This window comes from Melospiza melodia, chromosome 10, assembly GCF_035770615.1.
Source record: "Melospiza melodia melodia isolate bMelMel2 chromosome 10, bMelMel2.pri, whole genome shotgun sequence".
Taxonomy (NCBI): domain Eukaryota; kingdom Metazoa; phylum Chordata; class Aves; order Passeriformes; family Passerellidae; genus Melospiza; species Melospiza melodia.
Window position 1 is genome coordinate 7,665,765 of NC_086203.1, and position 22,359 is coordinate 7,688,123.

The following is a 22,359-nucleotide window of genomic DNA, read 5'->3' on the forward strand; positions in this document are numbered from 1 at the left end:
AACACAGTGTTTAGTTTAATTGACAGCCGAGCATTAGCTTGGCCAGGCTTTCCAGAGCACACTGGAAATCCCCTGGAAAGGCTGGAAGTGCACCAAGGTCGGGGCACAATGGGATATCCCACAGTGACTGTCAAACTGGAACTGCAGTTCCGATGCTGGCAAGGCCACGCGTGGCAAAGGATCCTTCAGGGCTGCAAACTGAGACACACAACAAACAGAGGACAAGGAGTGACTGGGCAGTACTTACTCAGTACTTACTCAGTGCTGGGCTGAGGGCTCCAGAGGCACTGCCAGCTCCTGGGGGCTCCCCAGAGCAGCAGGACCTGGCCCTGGCAAGGACAAAGCTCCAGCCCTGGACAGGAGCTCCTGAGGCTGCCTGGGGTCAGCTGCACACACAGCCCTGGGCCAGAAGGTCTCCAAGATGGGTTTGGGAATTGTCCACCAGAGCCTCTGCAGTGCCTGTCTGCACCTCAGGGTGCTGGATGGAGTCACTGTCTCCCTGTCCGTCTGCACATCTGGGTGCTGGAGTCACTGTCTCCCTGTCCGTCTGCACATCTGGGTGCTGGAGTCACTGTCTCCCTGTCTGTCTGCACATCTGGGTGCTGGAGTCACTGTCTGTCTGCACATCTGGGTGCTGGAGTCACTGTCTGTCTGTCTGTCTGCACATCTGGGTGCTGGATGGAGTCACTGTCCCCCTGTCTGTCTGCACATCTGGGTGCTGGATGGAGTCACTGTCTGTCTGTCTGTCTGCACATCTGGGTGCTGGATGGAGTCGCTGTCTCCCTGTCTGTCTGCACACCTGGCTGTTGGATTCATTGCTCTTTAGTGACTCTGGAACTGTTTATTTCAGCACCACCACACCAATCCAAGCTGAGTGAGGATTCCACTCACCACCTCCTCCACCTGATCCTCGGTTCCTGGCCCCTCTGAAGTGAGCAGCACAAATCCCCCTGCCTCAGCAGGACCAGGATACCATTGGAAGGAATTTCCTTCATTTCAAATATGAAGAGCTGAAGCTCTTGGATTGCATGAAATGAGAAACAAAGAGTTTTAAATGATTTATTTGATTTCTCCACATGATCACAGTTATAGTTTTACATCAATAGGGTCTGTTACTACTTACAAACAGAATGCATATTAAAATGAAAGCACTCCTTTCTTCCCCAGAGTTACAAAAGGGGTCTCGAGCCTCCCCAGAACAGAAGCTTCTTGTAAGCATAATGATTTTTGAAGTCTTTAACAGTCTGCATTCAAGACCTAATTCTAACAGTTTAATACAACTCAAAGCTGATTTAAGTTCCTAGCAGGAGATAGGCAACCTCAAAGTGACTGCAGACTTATAGTAATGCTAATTTACACACTATGTACAATTTAGAGAATTCTCTATTCCCCCTACTGGTCCCATTTTCACCACCCCCTTTTCTCTTTTCTCTTTTCCAAATTGAATCTTGTTATTGGTTCCACTTTTCTTTGAAATATATACACGAGAATCCATTTTGCAGGCAAGAAGTGCGATGGTATTTTACAAGGGAACAGCAAAATGCATGCTTAACTGCAGAAAACACACAGCTTCATATGGAACAGCAAGTCAACATCTAGAGATTCAGTGTTTAAATATCTGCTGACTGTCTTTCAGCTCATTTTATCAAGAAACAAGAGGCTTCTGCTGCATGCAGTACATGATGGGAAAATCATTCTACACTGTATGTTAGACTCTTTTTTTTTTTAGCAATACAAGACGCACATTATATTAGGATGAACTTTGATTTTTTGTTTTTTACATCGTTTTACATTTCATTCTTAACTTAAAAAAATAAAAACCCCAAATATATATTTCATTGTTGTCCCAGAAAAGATTTTTTTGTTGTTGCCACACCTTCATTCTTTACATTTCCCTTTCATTTGTTCAAATCAGCAATTACTGCTTTGCCACATCGTTTATGGGAAGAGAGAACCACGGCCACTCTGTGCATTTCTGTACCAGTTAGTAATTGGCAATGGCATCTAAGAAAAAACCCTCTCCATTCTACTGCTGTCTGCAGGCTGAAGAATTAATTTTAATTCATTTTCTTAACCCCACCCAGTGTTAAGTGCTGGAATTCTCCTATTCTAAGCATGACCCACACTGCTCTAAGCAACTGTTGATCAAGGATGGAGTCAGAGAGGTTTTACTGTGACCCTAAACAAGCAGCAAAGGTCTGGAGACTTGTGCTGACACCAAGACACATTTGTTTGGCTGGAGTACATAGAAACACACAGTCTAAGAAACAAAACAGAACAAAACTAGGGGGAAAAAAAGAGTCAAGTCCACTGTTTCTCCTCCTTGGCTTGAAAGAACAGAGTTTCCAAATGCTGTGCCCTCAGGTGACCAGTTTTGGTTTCTGTGATCTGTGATTTCACTCCCTGCACGCCCATGGGACCACGTGGAAATGTTTCTGTGCATGCACGTTTGTGACATCTCCTCAACACTCTGGTTCACAAATACATTGATTGCACATGGAAAATCAGCGGGCAGGCAATAAACTGTGGCTCACTGTTCAAGCACAGAATATTTATATGTAACTCTAATTTAAATGAATGAAAGGGCTTTTTAAACATAAAGCAAATGCAGATCTGGGAGATTTAACATCTTCAGTGTTAACACAGTGAGTCAGATTTTCCTCCCCACTACTACTGCATATTCTGCCTTTATTCCATATACAGAATTTTACTTCCATTATGCCTCTGCATCTGAAACAAGTATACAGACTCTGTCACCCAGTGAAGAGGAGCTTTCTTACCTCTGTTTTAGTTAAAAGATGCAGTTTCTCAGAGATGTTTGCACTTAAATGGTTCTTCATCTTTTCTGGAACAACCTATAAATTACAGTTAGACTCTACTATTGGTACAGATGTATGAAGAAAAGTCTACATATTGAAATATGTTATCACTTTACTTCAACTAATATCAACAGGAACACTGATATATTTTGCAATTATACAATATGTAGAGTGTAGCCTCACACTAATAACATTAGATGACATGCAGACAGTTCTACTTTCCCTTATAAGAACAGTATATATTTTTTAAACTGCAAGGAACAGAGCCTCAGGGGACCCAGGTGAGCTCTCTTAAGGTAAGCCGCAGAATTTAGAATAGAATGAGTGACACAGAAAAATAAAAATCATTTGTTTTCTTTTCATGGAGATCATTCTGAGGAGAAGGAGCAGAAGGGGAAAACATATTGCACATGTGTGAAGCAAACGTGGACTGCTGGAAACAAAAGGCTAAACTCTAGATTGCTGTATTTGCTCTCTGTGGAGGTGAACAAAGTGCTCAGTTTGCAGTTTTGCTGGTATTGTGGTATCCATGGTATGAAAGGGGAAAAAATGACTGAACCTCTCCCATCCTCCCCACGCTAGAGATGCCATGAGCAAGCCAACAGGACAAGTCACTCTGCTGCTCCCACGTCCTCCCGGTTTGGGACACTTTTATTCCTGTTTGTTTTCTGTTACACACAAACCCGACAGGTTGGAGCTGTCATTACTTTTACCCATCTCTGACTGGAACATTTGCTCATCCTCTTCAAGGTTTGCTTTTAGGCTGGTACAGTTTTGCAGTTGTGATTCCTTTGTCTCTACTGTTTAGGTGTTAAGTCCTTGCAGTGGCTCAAAGTGCTGAAACTACAAAGTAGGCGCCATGGATAACTTTGTACAGGATTTCGGGATACAAATTGTAGAGAAATTTGCAAATTGTTTGGTTACAACACATAAGCAACAACAGCACAGCCTATTTTTATGTGATGTCTTGCAACTAACTGGACTATGGAAGTGAGGGTTTGAGCATAAACTCAGCCTGCTGAGTGCTGGGTGCTTCAAACTAACAAATGTGATGAGTAAAAATGGTAAAGCCACTTCGTTGCTAGCACATGGCTACATGGAATTACAGATTTTAAATTTTTTTTAATATATATATATATATATATATAAAAACCCTATACTAAATTCTAAAACAAACCTTCAAGTTTTAGAGCACTTCCACTGGAAACACTCTGGACTAGAATTCAGCTTCGCTGGGGGTAAAAATGAGCAATTATGGTGAAGAGGAACCAAAGCAGCTGAGAAGGATGGAGGTTTGCCATTTTCATGTTTGAGATGAATGTTTTTGCAGTGCTTACATGCACCTGGCAGAACTCTTCCCGTGTGCTCGTTCAATCCATATGCTTACAAAAGAAATGTGGATCATGTAAATTCACAGTTATCACAGCCTTTAAAGTGTCTAAGAACTCGTGTGACCAATGCTTGGTGGTGCCCCCTGGTACGTGGGCACCCTCCATTGCTACGGAATAATTACTGCATCTTAACGAGTTTGCTTACCTGAAATAGCAGAGCAGCTCTAATACTGATTACGTATGATATCATCGTGTTAATAAAATAAGGATTTATACAAAGCAGTATTGGACTACAACATTTAAATGCTATGTTACTTGGCACATTTAGTAATGATTGCTTAGAAATCTTAACAAGTCCAGGGGACTTTTGATGAAAATATTGAAATGTTTGAAATTGGTTTCTAACGTTTAATGTTTTTGGTCTACTCTTTCATAGGCTATTCATCTATTATACTGTCCTATCAAGTAAGTGGAATTCCTTGTAAAGTCTATATTGCTAGTTTTGTGGACTGAAAAAATTTCTTTCCAAGCACAAATGTTAACTATACAGTATATATATATATAATTATATGTATATATTTATATTATATAAAGTTTACTTACGTACTTTCATCAACCATATCAGGTCTACTTATTTTTTTTGCCCATTGAGAATAAAAGAGCAAGAATGCAACACTTGGTTCTGTCTGACTTTTTTTCCCTGTTTTTTTTCCATAGGCTAGCTTTTCATTACGTGTGTAAAATTGTCCAGGGGTTTGGTGTAAAAGGTAGCTTTCCTCAGATTCAGCAAGCAGCACGTTTTCAAGGCAAGTTTGGAAATAAGAACTAACCGGGTGGTGGTGAACATCTATCCAGTAGATAAGTAAAACCAGTATGGCCTGGGCTAACCGGAATTATTTTATTTAGTAACAGCAAGCCTTTAAGCTCATTAAACGGCCTAGGTAAAAACTGCCGGTGTGATTTTGTGGCTTCCCGTGGGTGCCTTTGCAGGTGGGTTTAGAGCTAGAGTCTCGAGGAGGGTCTCTGGCCTAGACTATGGTGCTGATGCCGCTGTGCTTGGGCTTGCTGCCGGCGGCGGCGGGCGGCGGGGGCGGCCCGTGGTGGTGCGGGGCGTGGTGCGGGGCGTGGTGCGGGGCGTGCGGCAGGAAGGGGCCGTGCCCGTGGCCGTGCCCGTGCTGGTGGAACTGGTGCGGGTGCGGGTGCGGGTGCGGGGGCGGGTGGTAGTGGTGGTGGTGGTGGTAGGGCGGCGGGTTCTGGTGGCAGAACTGCGCGTGGTGCGGGTGCGGCGCCGCCGCCGCCTCCGCGTGGCTCTGCGAGGGCGGCTTGCCCCGCTTGCTACCGAACAGGGACCCTAGGAGTGAGGAGGAGTTGGGCATAGTCTGGTGAGGGCGAGATGGACACTCTCGGGTTGATGTAGCTCTTCGGCGCATGTGAGGACTGCTAATGATGGACCCCTAAAAAGAAATTAATAGAAAATAAAAATTAAAAAAAAAACCTTGAAATGTTCGAAAAGGAAATTAAATTAAAAAATAAAAAAAAAAAAAAAAAAAAAAAAAAAGGAAAAGGTCACACTGACCCCAGAAACTCCTCCTTTAGGGTTCGCATGGGTGGATTATGTTAGAGAGTTCTAGGGGAAATTTTATCTCCACCTTCCCTAACTGGCCAATGGGGCCCTCGTGCCCTTCTTAAGGGGTGTTAAGCATTGAGCGGTTTTCTCTCAGTATTTTGACATCAAGAGATATGACTTCAAATAAAAAAAAATGTCAGGGAGAGTAACATGATATAAGACCTACAAGCGTGTTTTTAAAGCAAAAACACATTTTAAATACTGCAAAAAATACCATACTTGCTTTTTTACCACAAAAAAAAGAGAGAAGTGCTACATTAAATGCAACCTAAATAGTTAAACATACAGCAGCAAATATTACAGTTACAGCTCAGGTTTTAAAATGGTATTTAAATCTTTCTTTATAGCAGTTTTCCACTACTATATGTGACAGTGCTGCTTCTCAGGCCTACCTCTGCATTTTGTGTTAAATGGAACATTTTTGCCACTAAGATTTCTATGTGCTTGTATTATCCTGACCTGTCGTCCAACATTCTCTATTATTTAGCCTGGAATTTAGTTGCTGAAATTCGGGGTTTGTATTTTTAAAGAGTTATGGGACACAACAGTACTTAGGCAAAGTGTGCTAGATTTAAACTGTAATCTACCTAAAAGCAAACACAAAAAAAAAAAAAAAAAAAAAAAACCAAAAAAAGAAAAGAAAAAAATCTGCAAGCTGAATTCAGAGACATGAACAGTATATATAAATGGTTTGAAGATGAATGAAATCTCATGAAATCCACATTGAATTCACCTATCTGAATAATTTTTTTATCCTCCCATGCCCTATCTGTGCAATTCCATGGTGTCATGACTGCATACATATAGCAATTGAACTTGAAAATAAGCAATGGGGATGGTTGAGCATGACAGTCAATAGTTGTAGCTAAATATCAAACAGCAAGAACAGTGTACTTGGTAACAAAGAGCAAGTGGGCTTTTAAGCTGGGACCAGACTGAAATGGTGGCAAAAGGACACATCATATCCATTTAACCATGCTTGCAGGAACAAAGGGAACAAGGTTAGCTCAAACCAAAAATGGCATTGCTCTAAAACAAGCTGTCAGTGCTTTGTAAGCTGGAAGAATACAGAGTGAATAGCCTAGGCATGCATTTTATTCGTGGCAGGCAGGTTATATATATAAATATATATATATGTTAGAAGAAAAAAGAGCAAAAAAATATGTATGTATATAAAAGAAAGGTTTGAAATGCACATCATCACATCCAGCTAGACATCAGGAACTTCCTACTTACTTCCATATTGCTGTCTAGCGATCCTGCACTGCTGCGTCGCCCACGCTTGCCTGCCCAGGACATGCAACAGCAGAGATTAGAGACTGCGACACGACCGGCGCCAGGAGTGCGGCCCCACAGCGTCAGGGCCAGCAGGGACAGCAGCTCCCTGCACTGCCTGCGGCTTGGGGGCACTGGGAATTTGGAGAGGTGGGGCTGGTGCTGGGAATCACACGAGCGGGGTGTGATGTTGTTGGCAATTTGCACGATTCTTAGGTGTTTGGGCAGCTGGGTTTAGTGCTGCGCTCGTGATGCGGAGCAGCAAGGATTTAAAGGGTTTGGTTTCCTGGAATCTGATCGGCCAGGAAGGTTTGTTTTACTTTAAGCATTGAGATACAGTTGTGGAGTGGAATTAACTTAAATGCAAAATTTAACGTTGAAATATTCTGAACTTCAGTGTGGGGCACTGTGAGGGGCATCGGTTTTATCACTTAATCAGTTTTATCACTTCATCGGTTTTATCACTTCATCGAATTTATAATTTCAATTTCAGCTTTGAACCTCAGTGGATTTCATACAATCTTCTTTCATGAGGTTTAAAAAAAAAAAACTAAACTTAATTTTTGATCAGTAAATCTGGAATCTGTCTTGACATTATGGCTAGATTTTGTTTGTTTAGCTGTGCAGTGCTTTATCTTTAAGCATGTTGGATTTGTACTCCAACCGTCTCAAATTGCAAAACCTTTTGCCTAAACCCACAGGTGAAACTCCAGACTGTTTGCCTAAAGAGCCAGAAAACCTTAGTGGCTGTATACGACACAGGATCCCAGATTTTCTTTCTCACTTCACAGCAGAGAAAATAGCATCTGGCTGCAGTGGAAATAGAGATTTTTAGAAAACAGCTTGTGGAGCTTTGCTTTGCAAAGTTTCAGAATGCTTTCCTGGCAGGGTGTAGAAACAAAGCTGAGCTTTGAGGAACCCTCCTGGTGCTCAGAGCTTCCCTAAAATCTGCAGGGCTTTAGAAACCAAAGCTTTCTCAGCACTCTCTCCTTGTTTTCCTGCAAGGCCAAATATCAATCTCCACCCTGCATTGGCACATTGCTGCCTTCAGAATCTTCTACTCTGAGAGGTAGTTTTGGGGGAGAATGTGAGGATTGCAGCATCACTGAACCAATTAATGACGTACCCTAATCACAGACACCCCAAAAGCACCTGGCATCAGAACTAGGGAGCAGTGGAACTGCTCATAGAGCAATTCAGACTACCCAAAGGACCAGGATGATCAAAGACTATCACCTGCTGGATTTATAAGCATAACGTTGACCTGGCTGGTCACAGGACACTGCCCTGAAACAAGTTTCTCTTAACTGCTACAGTTCCAGGCTACTGGAATGTTTTCACTCCTTAAAAAGAGTTGCTACCCAGTAGAACCCCCTCTGCAGTGACATTAAATTGAGGGGAAGGTGTTTGTGGTGAAGGTGGTGTGTTTGATTGTGAAATTCATTGGGATTCGGAACAATTCCCCTGGATGGGCTCTTTGTCAAAAGCTCACTGCTTCATCTCCTGCTGCAGTTTTAGCCTCAGCCAAAGCAGAGCTGGATTATTTTATGAGCCCCCCAAGAAAAACTGGGTTTGTTCATCCCTTATTTTGACTCCTAGTCAGGTATGATATTTTTCTGCTCTGATAACAGGATTAGTAGTGATTAACACTCCAACCACTCTTGCTGATGCAAACACACTGCGGCAGCCACCTCGGAACTTAGCGGTCAGGGTTGCAAATAAGACTGAGAGCTGACACGGGGCATTAAACGTGGCCAAAAATGAAGGAGAACACAACAAAAATTCCAATGCCTTTTGCATATGGCAGGAGTCACAGTCTGATCAGATAACCATGGACACAGTAAATACGGACAGAGAGCGACAGATGGAATTTTGCTCAGAGTAACTCCAGGGCAAAGTAGTACTTGCAAAGCCAAGAACAAACAGAAAAATCCTCCTTAAAATGCCTGTAATTTCCCTCAGATAGGAACTATTGCTGTACAGAGGCTTGGTTCGTTTTCCTAAAAACAAACTGAACCCAATTCTGTGCTGACATGCAGTGTGATGGGTTTACTCAGTAAATCCCCTGGAGCATTCCCCCTGCCAATGTGTGTTTATTCCAGACTGTTCCCTGGTCTCTGGGATAGCATCCCATCCCAGAAATGCCTCCCTGGAGCTCCGGCCTTCACATGCATCTCAGGGAAATTCTCAACTAGAATTGCATCTAAGCATGTACTGGCAGGAAAATTAGTAGCTGTGGTACAAAGCAAGGTGGTATTCATCAAATCTGAAGATTAGTTTTGCTTAATATATTATGTTTACTTTAATTTTTTAAAGCTGTTAGAGTGGACTTTAATTTATAAAATTAAATTTCAATTAATTTAACCTTATCTATTAGATATCAATAGTCCTTGTAAGAAGTATCTTTAACTTACACAAGTCCACATATGAACATATGTCCCACACATGAACATGCATTATATGGGGCCAAGAATATTTCAAATTTATAGTAGAAATATGAAGTGATTACAAGATTTTTACAAACTTAACCATGCCAAAAGAACATTGAGCTTTATTAATAAAAGCCATTGCAGCTTGCAGGATGGATGTGTGCTGGACACATCACAGGATGTGTGGTGATCTCACAGCTCAGGCTGCAGATCAGCTCAGTACATGGAGATATTTCTCACTGCAGCTCTATAGCTCTTGAAACTCTTCTGGGCCAGTGAGATAATAGATAGCTAAACACTATCAATGATTTGATATTAGGATTTGGCTTTGAGTGACTTGGGGGAAAAAGCCTGGAAAAAAGTTTAAATTAAACTGCTCACTCCAATCATTAGAGAGACCACTTTTGAGGGGGAAAGTACTCTTTGTCACATTTTCATCTTGTTTCTGTGTGGAACAGGTAGAATCTTAAGATCTCACACTGAAACAGAATTATTTAATCCTGGAAATACTTTTTGTTTGGTTTGGTTTTGCAGTAATCTTTTTTGGTCTGTGGCTGTTTCAGACAAGCCCAGCTCCCAGAAATAGGAACCACTGTGCCCTCCTCACCTGGGCAGCACTACCTGGCTGTGCCAGCTGTGGAGCACTGGGGCAAACAACAAAATTGCACTTTTTAAACCAGTTCAGGGTGTAAATATTATTCCCACCTTACAGGTTAGGGATGTGGGAATAAAGTTTGAATTGCACTGTAAACTCAACGTAAAAGCACTGGGTCCCCCAGCAACTCAAAGTGGCTGGAATTCAAATTAAAGAACCTAAAATCAGTCCAAGGGGACTGTTTCTGGGAGAAACAGAATGGGAAACACAACCAGTCCAACCCTTCCTGCTCTGCTTTAGTGACTAAATCATTCTTCCTGTGGAACAGGGGCCATGGGGGAACATCACACTTTTCCCATCTTTCTGTAAACTCATAAAACTCAGCTTTAGATGAATTAATTTTTTTGGTCTGGCTTCTAATATTTTTATATAAATTAAGAATTTCAAAGTCTGGAACAAATAAATTCAGTTCTTCCTTGACTATAGCTCAAGAATGTTCAATAAAAATGATACATTTCTCTTTAGAGAAAAATAAAGCCCTAAATATTTTTAACATGTTTGCATCTTGAAACACTTGGATGCCACATTGTATTTTATATTCCATGGAAAGAACTGGCAAGGCATGGAACCATTCTCAGGAAAGGATTCCTGATGGACAAATCCTGCTTTCTGTGCATTCCCAGCTTAGGAGCAGAATCAGTCAGGGTATCAGCATTTGTTAGATCTCAGAAGCTTCTGAACTGACACTCAGAGAAATTTAATCACTTTCCAGAGCCTCCATTTACTGGCATGTCTGGGGGACAGCAATAGATTGCTTTCCTAAATAGTTCTGTCAAGTACCTGTGCAGCCAAATGCTGTCCAGTCACATTTCCCTTCACTGAATAAACAGTTAAAATTTTGAGTTTGCAGTGTTCACTGGACATTTTACCTGCCTTCCTGCATAAATATGCAACCAGGCCATTTTCTCATGTTTGTTAGATTTATTTCTGATTCAATGTAGAAAGGGTCTCTCTAAAAATCCACTTTCCTACAGGCCCACACACTCCTGCTCCTCCTCATTGTTCATCCTGTGCTTCATCCACAAAAGGATTTGAGGCAACCTAACTCAGGCCTGTTTTAGAGAAGCAATTTAATATGGGATAATCACTGGGTGCAGTATCTTCCTAACTGAAAGAGATTTCTTTGCTTTTCTATGGATCACCTCTTCCACATTAAAAATAAAATTAGCCTCACATGCAAGCTATTCCCTGAGAGAAGGCAGGGGAGTTACGGATCATCTCCCTGAAGTCACTCCACCAAATAACAAAGCAAATAACAGGCTGGTTGTTTCTCAAGTCAGTTGCACTGCACAAGACCAAACAGAAGCTCTCCATAATTTTCAGCTATTTCAAGTTAAAATTAAGTTTAGTTGGGTTTAACAAACTCATTGATAAACCCTGCAGTCTGTGAGTGATTTCTACATTTTGTCATGGAAAAAGGTTATTTTCAGTAAAAAGCATGCCAGTGGTAGGCATGCCCTGTGAAATGTGTTTGTGATTACAGATGCTGGTTTGTTGAATTAAACCCATAATATGAATTCAAATACATGGCAGTGTTTGAAAGAGAGGGATGAGTAATTCTGATGGAATGAAAAAATTAATCAGAAATCACATTTAGGGGTACAGATACCCACTGAACTCACATATTAACAATATGGTAGTTCTCATTCTAATGAAATAAAACCAAAACAACATAAAAGGATGATGAAGAATCCTCAAATCTGAGAGATAAGAGTGGTGAAGACTAGGGCTTGATCTAAAATCCACTGGAGCCAAGCAAGCACCAATATTCAACTTCAGCCTGATTTTGGATCAAGGGCCCAAGTCTTTCTAATGAAGCACATGGAGATGTGAGTATGAAAGCCTAAACAGAGAAGAAAAGAATTGAAAGAGCTCACTCTCTACATATTTGTATGCACATACATATACCCACAAAACACAGGCTATCATTTCAGTTTACAACAATTTTATTTATTGCAGCATACCTAAAATCTCTTCTTTAGTTTAAAAAAAAAAGGAAATAGGTAAGTAGAGTCTACTACCAAAGACATACAGAATACTGAAATTATGACTACACTGTACATCATCACTGCAACTGAAAGAACAAAGCAGAGTATGCAACACAGCCTATGAACTAAAAAACAAATAATTAAAAAAAACAGAGTTGCTGCTACCTCTGGAAGTAGAGATAGAGATTCACTTTCTGAATAGTGGACATAGTGTTCAGATCAGAGTTCTTGTCAGTGACAGGACTCTTTAACACTGAAAGATTACATGGCTATGCCAGGTGTGAGGCAAACCATCAAATAAAAACATGTCCAACTTCCCCTGGCTTGCTCTGGCTAAAAAAAAATCACATCACCACTGCTTTCCAGTCTTTAATCAGTTAATAAAACTTCAAACACACCAGTGGCTTTGTGAGTTATCAGCATCCTTGTCCACTAGGACTTCCTTGGTTCTGTTGCCAAGAGTACTTCACAACAACCTCTTTTTGCAAGAATTAGGAACTGTGTCTGAGTTACAGAACAAGAAAGGAGCATCGGGGCACACTGGTGCTACACAGCTCTAGAGAAAATTTAGTAGGGCTTCACTCAATTTCATTCATCCAGGTGGTGACACAGGTACACTTGAGCACAGAATACACAGAAAGCGCTCGTTACACAGAGACCAGGAGCTTTCCTTCCCTTTCTAGGCCTACTCTATGAGGGGCAAAAAGCAAAGGAGATTAAAAAAAAAGAAAGGAAAACTAAGTGAATTACTCCTAGCACGAGTCAGTCACTTCTGTTTTATTAAAAACTTACAATTTTTCCTCTGTCTTCACTGTCCTTTAAAAGTTCCTATAGCAACCTACAACGGCTTAAATGCTTTCAAACAGTGGCCGCTTAACAGAACAAAAAAAAAAAAAACCAAAAAAACAAACAGAAATTACCCACGAGCCGGGGGGGAGTAAGGAGCTATCTGGAAGTGTGAGATCCCACCAGTGCTACGTGTGGAGGCCCAGAGCGAGCTGGGCTCTGCTCTGCGGAGGCAGCTGTGCATGCAGAGAGGCGGGAGGGGCAGGGGCAGCGCTTACCTGCTTCGGACAGGTCCCGCAGGGAGGAGCTGAGCGCGCTCCGCTTCAGCCCCTCGCCGCCCGCGTAGCTGTCATCCAGGCACGGCCGCGGCAGGCTCCCGTTCCCCGACTCCTTCTTCAGGCTGGAGCACTGCGACATGCTGGGACGCACCACGCCCTTCTGCTTCTCCAGCTCCGCTGCAACACACAACACACACGGGGGTTTTACATTGCCGGTTGTGGGCGTGAAATGCTATGAGTAGATAAGCTGCACATTTTTTTAAAAGGTTGCAGAGTTCACAGGTAGGGCCAGTTGCTGCCAGGGTGGAGTTCTAGCTGTTTGTTGTTGTAATCACCTGTCATTTTTGTTAACTACCTTGATGGTTAAGAATTCCCCTTTTGTAGAGTGACACCCTGCTGCTTCCTGAAGGATGGCACCCTCCGGCCAAAGCCCCCACCTGCCCGTTTGTGGGTCACACACTCCTCTTTCCACTGCTCCCCCACTTATCACGCACCCGGGAAGCTGAGGCTGACTTTGTGTGTGACTCACTCTCACACACACAAGAAGACAACAAAAGGTACCTTTTATTTTCACATCACTTATTACAAGTTTAGTGTTACTGGCCATCCCAGTGCTATTGGATATCCTCCCACCTAGCTGTTTTGTCTAACCCCAGATGCTCTTGGGCATACCTTTTACCACACCTTCTGGTACTTTGTTGAGACAGGACTTATCTGCTCCTGTACCCACCAAAAGTTCAAATTCTTCATTTAGGGGTCCCACCTCACAGTTTACCAAGGGCTCCTCTAGATGTTGCATCAGGTCCCCTAAAGCGTAAAGCCCTTGACACTCCTAATTGTCACCTCTAAGAACCTTCTCTAAGGCTTCCTGTTCCCTGGCTGTTGCCTCATCGATACTGAGCTTTTTACAAACCCTCCTAACGTGTCTGGTCTCTCCACAATAATAGCAGCACCTTTTGCTCAAAGAGACTTGAGGTCTCTCCATCCCTCTTGTACCTGGCAGTACTGGCCTATCCTTGCCTGCTGCTGGTGGTGGACCTGCCCACTCTCTTGTTAACCTCCGAGGGTGGAGAGGAGGAGACCTCAGAGTCGGCATGCAAATGACCTGAGAGCCAGCATGCAACAGGAGGGACCCCTCACCAAACCTAGCCAAAAACCCCTAAAAACAATGAGCCAACACAAAATGGATGAATCAAAGCAATGTCTACACGTGAGGAACAGAATTCAGTATCTGCTAAGAACCTTTTTACTCCTCACCCTAACCTAAGGATGTTGGTTAGACAGAGGAGCTCAAATGTTAAACCAGAAAACAGGAGGTCTTCTGATGCTGTTGTAAGGATGCAATGCCCAGCTCAATCTGCAGACACAGCTGCACTCTTTCTCCACCTCTGTGCCACTCCTGGGAGCAGTAGCAGTGTGAGCAAGACCTGTTAGTTCTCCCCACCTGAGCTGATTTTTAATAAAGGCATTTAAAAGGAGAAAGGTCTCCTGCCCCGTTTATTTCATGAAACAACCCAGAACAGCCCTTGAGACTTAAACTCTAAAGAATTTAGAGACTTTAGAGGAGCTAAGATTTTAGTTAGATAAGCTTTACTGGAGTCAATTAAAATAAAGGGGTAGGCCTTGATGAAGTTAAGAGTTAGTAGTTAACTAATATTTGATTACTTGTCAGCACAATGTTTGGTTAGCTGGGTTTGTAATGAAGAATATAGAAACTGATAAATAGCTTTCAGGAACATAAGCCAATTGTGGCCTCCTCTGTTCTGAAACCAATTGAAGACAGGGAATGGGAGCTCTACCAAGGGTTCATTTGTCATATTTGCATTGAAATGGTAGAAAGGTCAGAACGAGGAAGACTTCATTTACTTCCTCATTTTGGGACCCCTCCCCATGAAAGGAACCACCGACCCATTTCAAGGAACAGACTATGAATGCTTAATAGCTTTTGAACTAATTACCATGGGAAGTGGGAATGGGATGTACCAAAGTTACGAATATGCATTTGTATTTTGGGTATTCAATGGTTGTATAGATAAAAGGACTCTGTAATCACCTGTAAATTGCAGTGTGTATTTGGGAGCTATCCCACAATAAACATTCACTTTCTAACTTTAAACTGTTAGAGAGTTTTGTCTGTCACAGTTGGATATTGGTACTAGATCAATATCCATATTTTTAATAAATCACCCTGTGCCCAAAGGCAGCTTCACCCCTCTGCCCACAGCTGGATGTGGAGCAGGGCCTCTTTTGGGAAAATGGGATAAAATTTAATCTTCAGACACTCTCGGGACTACAAGCAAAATCTATCAGTTTGGAGCACGACTTCCTTATTGACTTCAGGAATTGCAACACGGAAATGAAGAAAAATTCAATGAAGCTTATTGGAAGGGCCATCATTGGGAATTTCAGTGTGAGGCAAATTGCACCTAAAACTCCTGCTGTAATTTGTGATATAAATCACAGATCTCTCTCTCTGTCCACATTATCCCTAAAAGTCTTACTGGAATTTATAGTACAAATCACAGATCCATCTTTTGTCCGTCCAAATTTTTCCTAAAATTCTTGCTGTAATTTATGCTACAAATCACAGATCCAGCTTTCCTCTGTCCATTGTTATTTGCAGCTTGTCCAAGATAAATTCCACTGCAGCTACACTGCAGTAAATATGAGTCAATGAACTCAGCTGGGGCTTAAGCCATTATTGGCTTTTCCTCCTTCTTGAGGCAAAGTCACAGAAAAACCCACATTATTTTGAACTTTTAAGGAGTTCCAATGTGTTATACAATTACACTTTTTATTAAGGGTAATTTTTAATTTAAAATTTAAATTTTCCAAGGGCAGTATTAGTTTTTATTATTTTGATTAGCTGGAAAATACTCCATTATATGTACCTTTGTACTTACACTCTATTCTGTGCTTTTCCATTTCTTGAACTTCTGCAATTGATTCCCTCAAATCATCTGTAAACTTCTTCCTGTCCTGAGGATTTGGTGCATTGAAATTTATGAGTACTTTGATATCTGCTCCTGGAACAGCTGATGTGAGCCGAATGCCATTGGGATAATCTGAAAGAAAAAAGCAAAGAAAACTAAGCTCTGATTACTACAATTACTTTTCTTTTAACAAAAATACCCACCAAAACTGAAAGCTTTTAGTAATATTACCACAGAGGATACAAAGTCAGAGAAATAGAAGTCTGACAGCACAAAATTAGAATAAAAATCCCTAAGGTGCATTGGAACAGCTTAACTGTCAAATACTGAACAAATATTGAGAGATATCTTTATGTAGCTGCTACCCTTAAGGTAGCAGCAATATGCAATATATATCAAAAACAGTAGGAAAAAAAGCAAAAAGGGGATAATTTTTTCTTTCCCTCCCAAGGTAGGTACCTTACCCACTTGTGACCAAAGTTTTGCTGGGTGTAAAGGCTACTTGAAGACATTTCAAATGCTACAAATTGTCTTTTAACTCACCATTTGCAGGAGGACAAACACACAAACAGGTACACATTTAGTATCTCCTATTGGATTGTGCTCCCTGTATATCCTACTTTCCTTTTTTTCTTTTAAATAAAATTAAAAGTACCTGTGAAATCATACACTGAAGAAATAAAAGGACTGATTTGGTTTTTCCACCCCTCTTTTGACCCATATTATGGACTTCTAATAATAAAAGGCAGATATTTCATGAAACTGTCTTTGCCTCTTTTCTAGGTGTACTTCTGAAATTTTAACAGCTGGTCAAAAATATCTCCTGGTTGAGACAGAAGGTTCATTTACAGCAAGATACTCAGAATGAAAATAAGTTCTGCTGTAGAAAACAAATCAGTCTTTGCTTGAAGCACACACCCGGAGCAATGGGGTGTCAGCAAACCTCAACCTGTGCATTTTAACACAAAGTTTTCTTTTACTCAGCTGCCTTGCCCTCTGGGTTTGCTAAAGCTCTCAAATATTTACTTCAGTATTTGAGCCCAAGCTCAAGGGCTCCCATGTACTAAAACCTCTCTCAAGAGCCAGCAGATGAAGTGAGGCACTCCCCTCCCTCAAAGCCCTGAGGTTTCAACAAGACTTCAACTATTGAGAAACCAGTGCACGTGCTTGGCTTTTTTAGGATGCATTAACTCTGGATTTTTTAGGGGACCTTCACTTTGGCTTTTTTAGGGTACCTTAACTTCCAGATCAAAGCTGCAACTAAAAGTGAAGCAAGTCCATTTACAATCCTCAGGGAAAACAGAGCAACTGCCCCGAGGCTCAAATGGTCCTGAGGGGAAGAAGGGAGGAAGGATTTGGGAGTTTTGCTGAGGGAGGAAGTATTTGGGAGTTTTGCTGGGGTTTGCTGTCAACACCTCACACAGAAGAACAGCCAAAAGGTCCCAGTGCTGGGCAGGCTCAGGTGGGAAGTTGGGAACATTGGCACAGGAATGCAGCAAGCAGCTCTGCACCACTCCAGGGGAAAGAATAAAAATGTTTACAAAACCAACAAGGAAAGCTGGCAAGCCCAAAGTCACCAGGGCTGCCCCCACACAACGAGCCAAGAAGGAATTTCCATGTAACAAACACATGGATTTTATTACCAGAGGGACTTCTCTGCACTGTGTTCATCAAGTATCAGGAAACCCTCACATCAGTATTTCTTGCTTGCAGTCACATTCTCTCCTCAGTGATCTGCTCCCCCTCTATATTTTGTTACTGATTTTGACTGAAAATGGAAAATATACTTCCCATATGGCCTATTTATTTACTAGAGATATGTGGCATTGTTTTCCCTTTTGCAGCTCATCCATCCCTCAACATAATTGACTTCTATCATTAAAAGTCAATTTTTCTATCACCAGTGCCAGTCATTTGTTCAACCTCACCAGCAGCCAAACCAATATTTTTGTTGCTTCTGTTTTAGCAACACTGACTTTTATTCCCTTGAAACCACGGAACAGCTGCTCCACACAGAGTTACTGATGGCTCTGGACAAAACAGCCCAAAGCTTGCTGGGGACAGGGGAAACCAAGAATATTGAATTTTACAAATCAAAGGGGACAAATACTTCTCTTTCTCAACTGGAAAATTGTGCATCCCACCTGAGAGGCACCAATATTGGAGTGCAGTCTGTTCACTGATTCACTGCAGTGAATTCAGAAGCCCTCCTGAAGTGCCTCAGTTAAAATGCCTCCAGTTCCCTGGCAGGAATCCAATCCTTTACTTCTTGTTTCACTATAGATATTTTAAAATTTATTTGATTAGTGTTTCTACTTATCATGCTTTATTTTTAAAATGTATTTTATTTAACATGGCATCAGAGAATTATAAATCCTTCTATTTTTAGTAGCATCCAGGATAGACGTATTTGGCCTTCCCCTCCAAAACTGAATTTTATATCATATAACGTGCTCACAAGAGAGAGAGAATGCATGTGTAAGCACAGAAAGGATCTGTGAGCTACAGTGAGCTGCTGTGAGCTCATCAAAACCTTCCCTTTGCACTCTCCAGAGGCTTGCAGTAACAGCAATGGATTTTTAGGAAGCACATTCTCAAGGACAAATTAAAACTAAGAACCTTCCATGACAGAACAGCACAGGAACAGCTCACACTGGGCTGTACCCAATTTATCAGGGGTGAAGGATGGTCACAAACCATGAATTCAGTCAGGCTGTGTCCCTATGTACCATACCAACAACTCTGCTATGCTGTCACTACTGACACTGTATTTGGGCTTAGAAACAGGATTTTAGAAAATTATTTATGTTTTTGTCTGCTAGGAAGCACTAAACTTAAAAAAAATATTGGACTGATGCAGATTGTAAGAGACATAAACAAAAGGTTTCAGAAAATGAAAGCTTATGTTTTATATTTAAATTTGAAGTAGCATATATTATCTAGGCAAAGTTAAGCCATAAATCAGGAAAATAAATTAAATAGTGTTTTGAATTACAGATACCATTTAAAGAGTCATTATTTATTATCACTCAGTTCCAGCTAATAGTACCACTGACTCAGCAAGAGATGGTTTTTTTTTCTTAGCAATCCTTTTATTCTTTACAAGTAATCACAAACACATTTAGGGAGATTTGGCTCCTGACTACAACCAAAAAACTCTGGTTTATATACTGACAACATCTTGTTTTAAATGTCAGAACAAAGTCAAATCCAGAGCAATTTTATTCCTAAACTCAGATCAAGTCCTGTCCATCCCTTTCACTTACACCATTTTTGTTTTATTTATGAACAAAGTGGTCTTCTAAAAAGAGAGGAAATACTTACACTGGTTCTCAAAGAGAAGAACTTGCATTCCATAGAGGGAAAAGGACTGTCGAAAACTGTACGTAACAGAGTTCTTCTTCTTCTGAAAAATCTTGGTCACCTGAAAGGGATCAGATAAACAAAGTGAAATACTCATTCTACCAAATGTGCCTGTGGAAAATTATTGCTCTGAAGAATTAGCATAAGAGAAAACATTTTATTTAACAGGAAGTTATAAATCTGTCAGAAAAAATGCAGTTGTCATTTTCCCCCTTTTTTTAAATGCAACTGATGTATTTAAACTCCTGCTACTGAAAAAACCAAAGCTCTTCAGCATCATCTCTCTAAAGCAGAAGGGTTGATATTTTATCCAGACACAAAGCCTTTGTGTTCTCTCTCCTCCAGAACTCTACTTTTTCAAATTCCAAAACCTTTGGAATACTTTGGATGCATCCTTTCTGTGCTAGCAAGAAATGAAAATACATTTAAGTTATCCTTAAGCCCCCCAAATTTAGGTGCTACCACACTCACAAATTTGGTCCATATTATTCCCCAGTTTGATGGAACTACTGATATCTGAGTAAGTAATAAAAAATAGCAGAAAACAATGTTCCATCAGTTTCCACTCAAGCTCCCATTGACAACTCCTAGGTTATACTCAGAAGCAAAAGGATTAATGTTTTTTATTTAATTCCTGGTTTTAAAGTCTGCAGGTAGGCAAAAAAAAAAAAAAAAAAAAAAAAAAAACAAAAAAAAAAAAAACCACACAGAGCAAAACTGTGTAGATGAGATGTGCCTTTTCCCTGACAAAATATGAAATATTTGCTGTAGTTCTCAGTTTTCAGGTAACAGCCAAGTGCATTCCAAATGGAGTGCAACAAATTTTCCCATTTTTAAGAGTAACTCAACCAAATAATTCCAAGCTGTCCTGAGTTCTGTGTGTCTGCTTTTCAAAAGACTGGGTCAAGTCTGTGAAGGTAAATGCACACTAAAAAGTAAAGTCAACTGTAAAATCTATTTCAACAGAGCCTATTCCTGTTTCAATGCACAAACAGGTCTGGTTCACAGAACATCTGGGGAACACAAAGTAGGATGCAATTTTGGTTTTCCACAAGTACCTTGAACTCATTATTCATGGAATAAATAATGTCTCTGTTTATACTTTAGGACAATGGGTGAACTGGAGGTGAGGTTTTTTTCTCTGTAGTAAAAGCTACTGCACCAAATACCTTCTTGCAGAGTGTAGCCATTAATGAAAGACTTCAGTTTAAAAGCAAATTATACAGAATTTTTAAAATTAAGATACAAATCTCTTAATCATCCCAGGATTGTTGGAATAGAGGATAACAGATATTTATTTTTAGGAATGCTCATGTACTTAATTGCCAGTGATTTCATGGAGATAGGATTTCTGAATACCTCATTCTCTCTGCCTGCAAATACATACCACGAGAAGATCATTAAATAAAAATATTTCTCGTTGGTGCAATCCAAGCTTCTGAGGTTTATTTGGATCTGGAACTTCAAACAGCCTACAGTAGCAAACAAGCCTCCGGTGGGGGAGAGAGAGCACCTGCAATAATACAAAAATTCATGGTTCATATAACAACTTCTAGCCAAGAAAGAGCATTTTTATACACAGAAACTTTTTTCCTTAACACTTCAAATATTTTTACCTCTAAGCCCATTAGACCTTTTCATCAAAGGACCAACAATGGGAACATAAAGAATTTATGCCACAAACTTGCAGGACATTCAAACTTCATCAAAGTTCCTTCCACAAGCATTTTTATTATCATTAGAAGATAGGACGCAAAGCAAGTTTAGCTTTTGTGAGATGCTGTGAGTTACTTTTTGTCAGCCAACAAATTAATTCAATTTGCTCATTCCCTAATACCAAGAAAATGGTGACATCAAAGCAAATGCATTTTCTATCTGTCTTATTTTCTCAAGCCAGCAAGAAAATCAAGACTGAGTTTCCATTTTCTTATTGGAAATGTCTGCTGAAGGTGTCTCTGAAGCTGACAAGTGAGACTTAATTTCTTTCAAATGCAACGATGAGATCTTGTTAACAACACCTAAAAAAATCCATAAACTGGTGCATTATAAGAACAGTTTATCTTTATTACTGACCATGCCTATAACTTAAATCTGGAATCAATATTTTCAATGTTCATCTACCATTCAGAAGTGAACTTTAACTGGCAGTATTTTTCCAGAGTATCATTCAATTCTCAAATGGACCAGAAAGAATAAACACACAGCTCAGGTGGGAAGGTGAGGTGCAAACGGTGATTTTAATTATTTGTTTATTCCTTACTGGCTAATTTCTTCAGTGATGATAATATTTCAAATAAATAAAAAGTGTAATAAAAGAAGACCCTTGGCAATAAATTAAGCAGCCTCTGGGAAATAATTTTTTTAGAAAATCTTTATACTTTGGAGAGTTTTTACTATAACACAACAAAAATTTTGCCTGAAAGAACATCAGTAACTTAAAATTTTATTTTTAAAATGTAACAAAATGCCTTGTTTCCAGTTTAGGAAAATGCTGCCAGTTACAATGACTTTAAATTTTGAAGGAGTAGGAGAGAAATACCTACACAACCAAGTCCATGGTGCAGAGATCCAATCTACAGTAGAAAGACACATACAAGTTGATTAAACTTCAGAGAAACACAGAACTGTATCATAGCAAGTAAATACGGCACGCTCTGACTATGACTAAATGCCTATAAAGTAAAAACAAATAGAGCTATCAATAAAGACTCTTGCCTGTACCCCTAAATTCCTTGCACACAGTTAAAAAGTCTCCCACCAGAAGAATCCTTCAAGCTAGGACTTCACCAAGGGCATTGTTTTCTTAATCCCATTTAATTTACAAGGTCAGGATTAGTTTTAGGATTTGAATTGCCACATGTCTGAATAAAAAAAG

At 40.5% G+C, this 22,359-nt stretch overlaps 1 protein-coding gene across 15 annotated transcripts in view; it reads right to left on the bottom strand.

Moving 5' to 3' along the window:
* Positions 1–1,045: 1,045 nt before the first annotated feature.
* IQSEC1 (IQ motif and Sec7 domain ArfGEF 1) overlaps positions 1,046–22,359 on the bottom strand; it is a 302,794-nt gene continuing 281,480 nt past the window's right edge. For 9 of the 15 annotated variants that reach the window (XM_063164350.1, XM_063164352.1, XM_063164353.1 and 6 more), the window contains 7 exons: positions 22,028–22,057; positions 20,872–20,997; positions 19,446–19,545; positions 16,080–16,253; positions 13,189–13,365; positions 7,014–7,063; positions 1,046–5,604 (listed from right to left, as the gene is read on the bottom strand). In XM_063164350.1, the coding sequence (XP_063020420.1) occupies positions 5,179–5,604; positions 7,014–7,063; positions 13,189–13,365; positions 16,080–16,253; positions 19,446–19,545; positions 20,872–20,997; positions 22,028–22,057 (1,083 nt within the window). In that variant the 3' untranslated portion in view covers positions 1,046–5,178. The remainder of the gene's footprint in view (positions 5,605–7,013; positions 7,064–13,188; positions 13,366–16,079; positions 16,254–19,445; positions 19,546–20,871; positions 20,998–22,027; positions 22,058–22,359) is intronic. The other 6 variants (XM_063164351.1, XM_063164354.1, XM_063164359.1 and 3 more) reach the window with 4 other exon arrangements.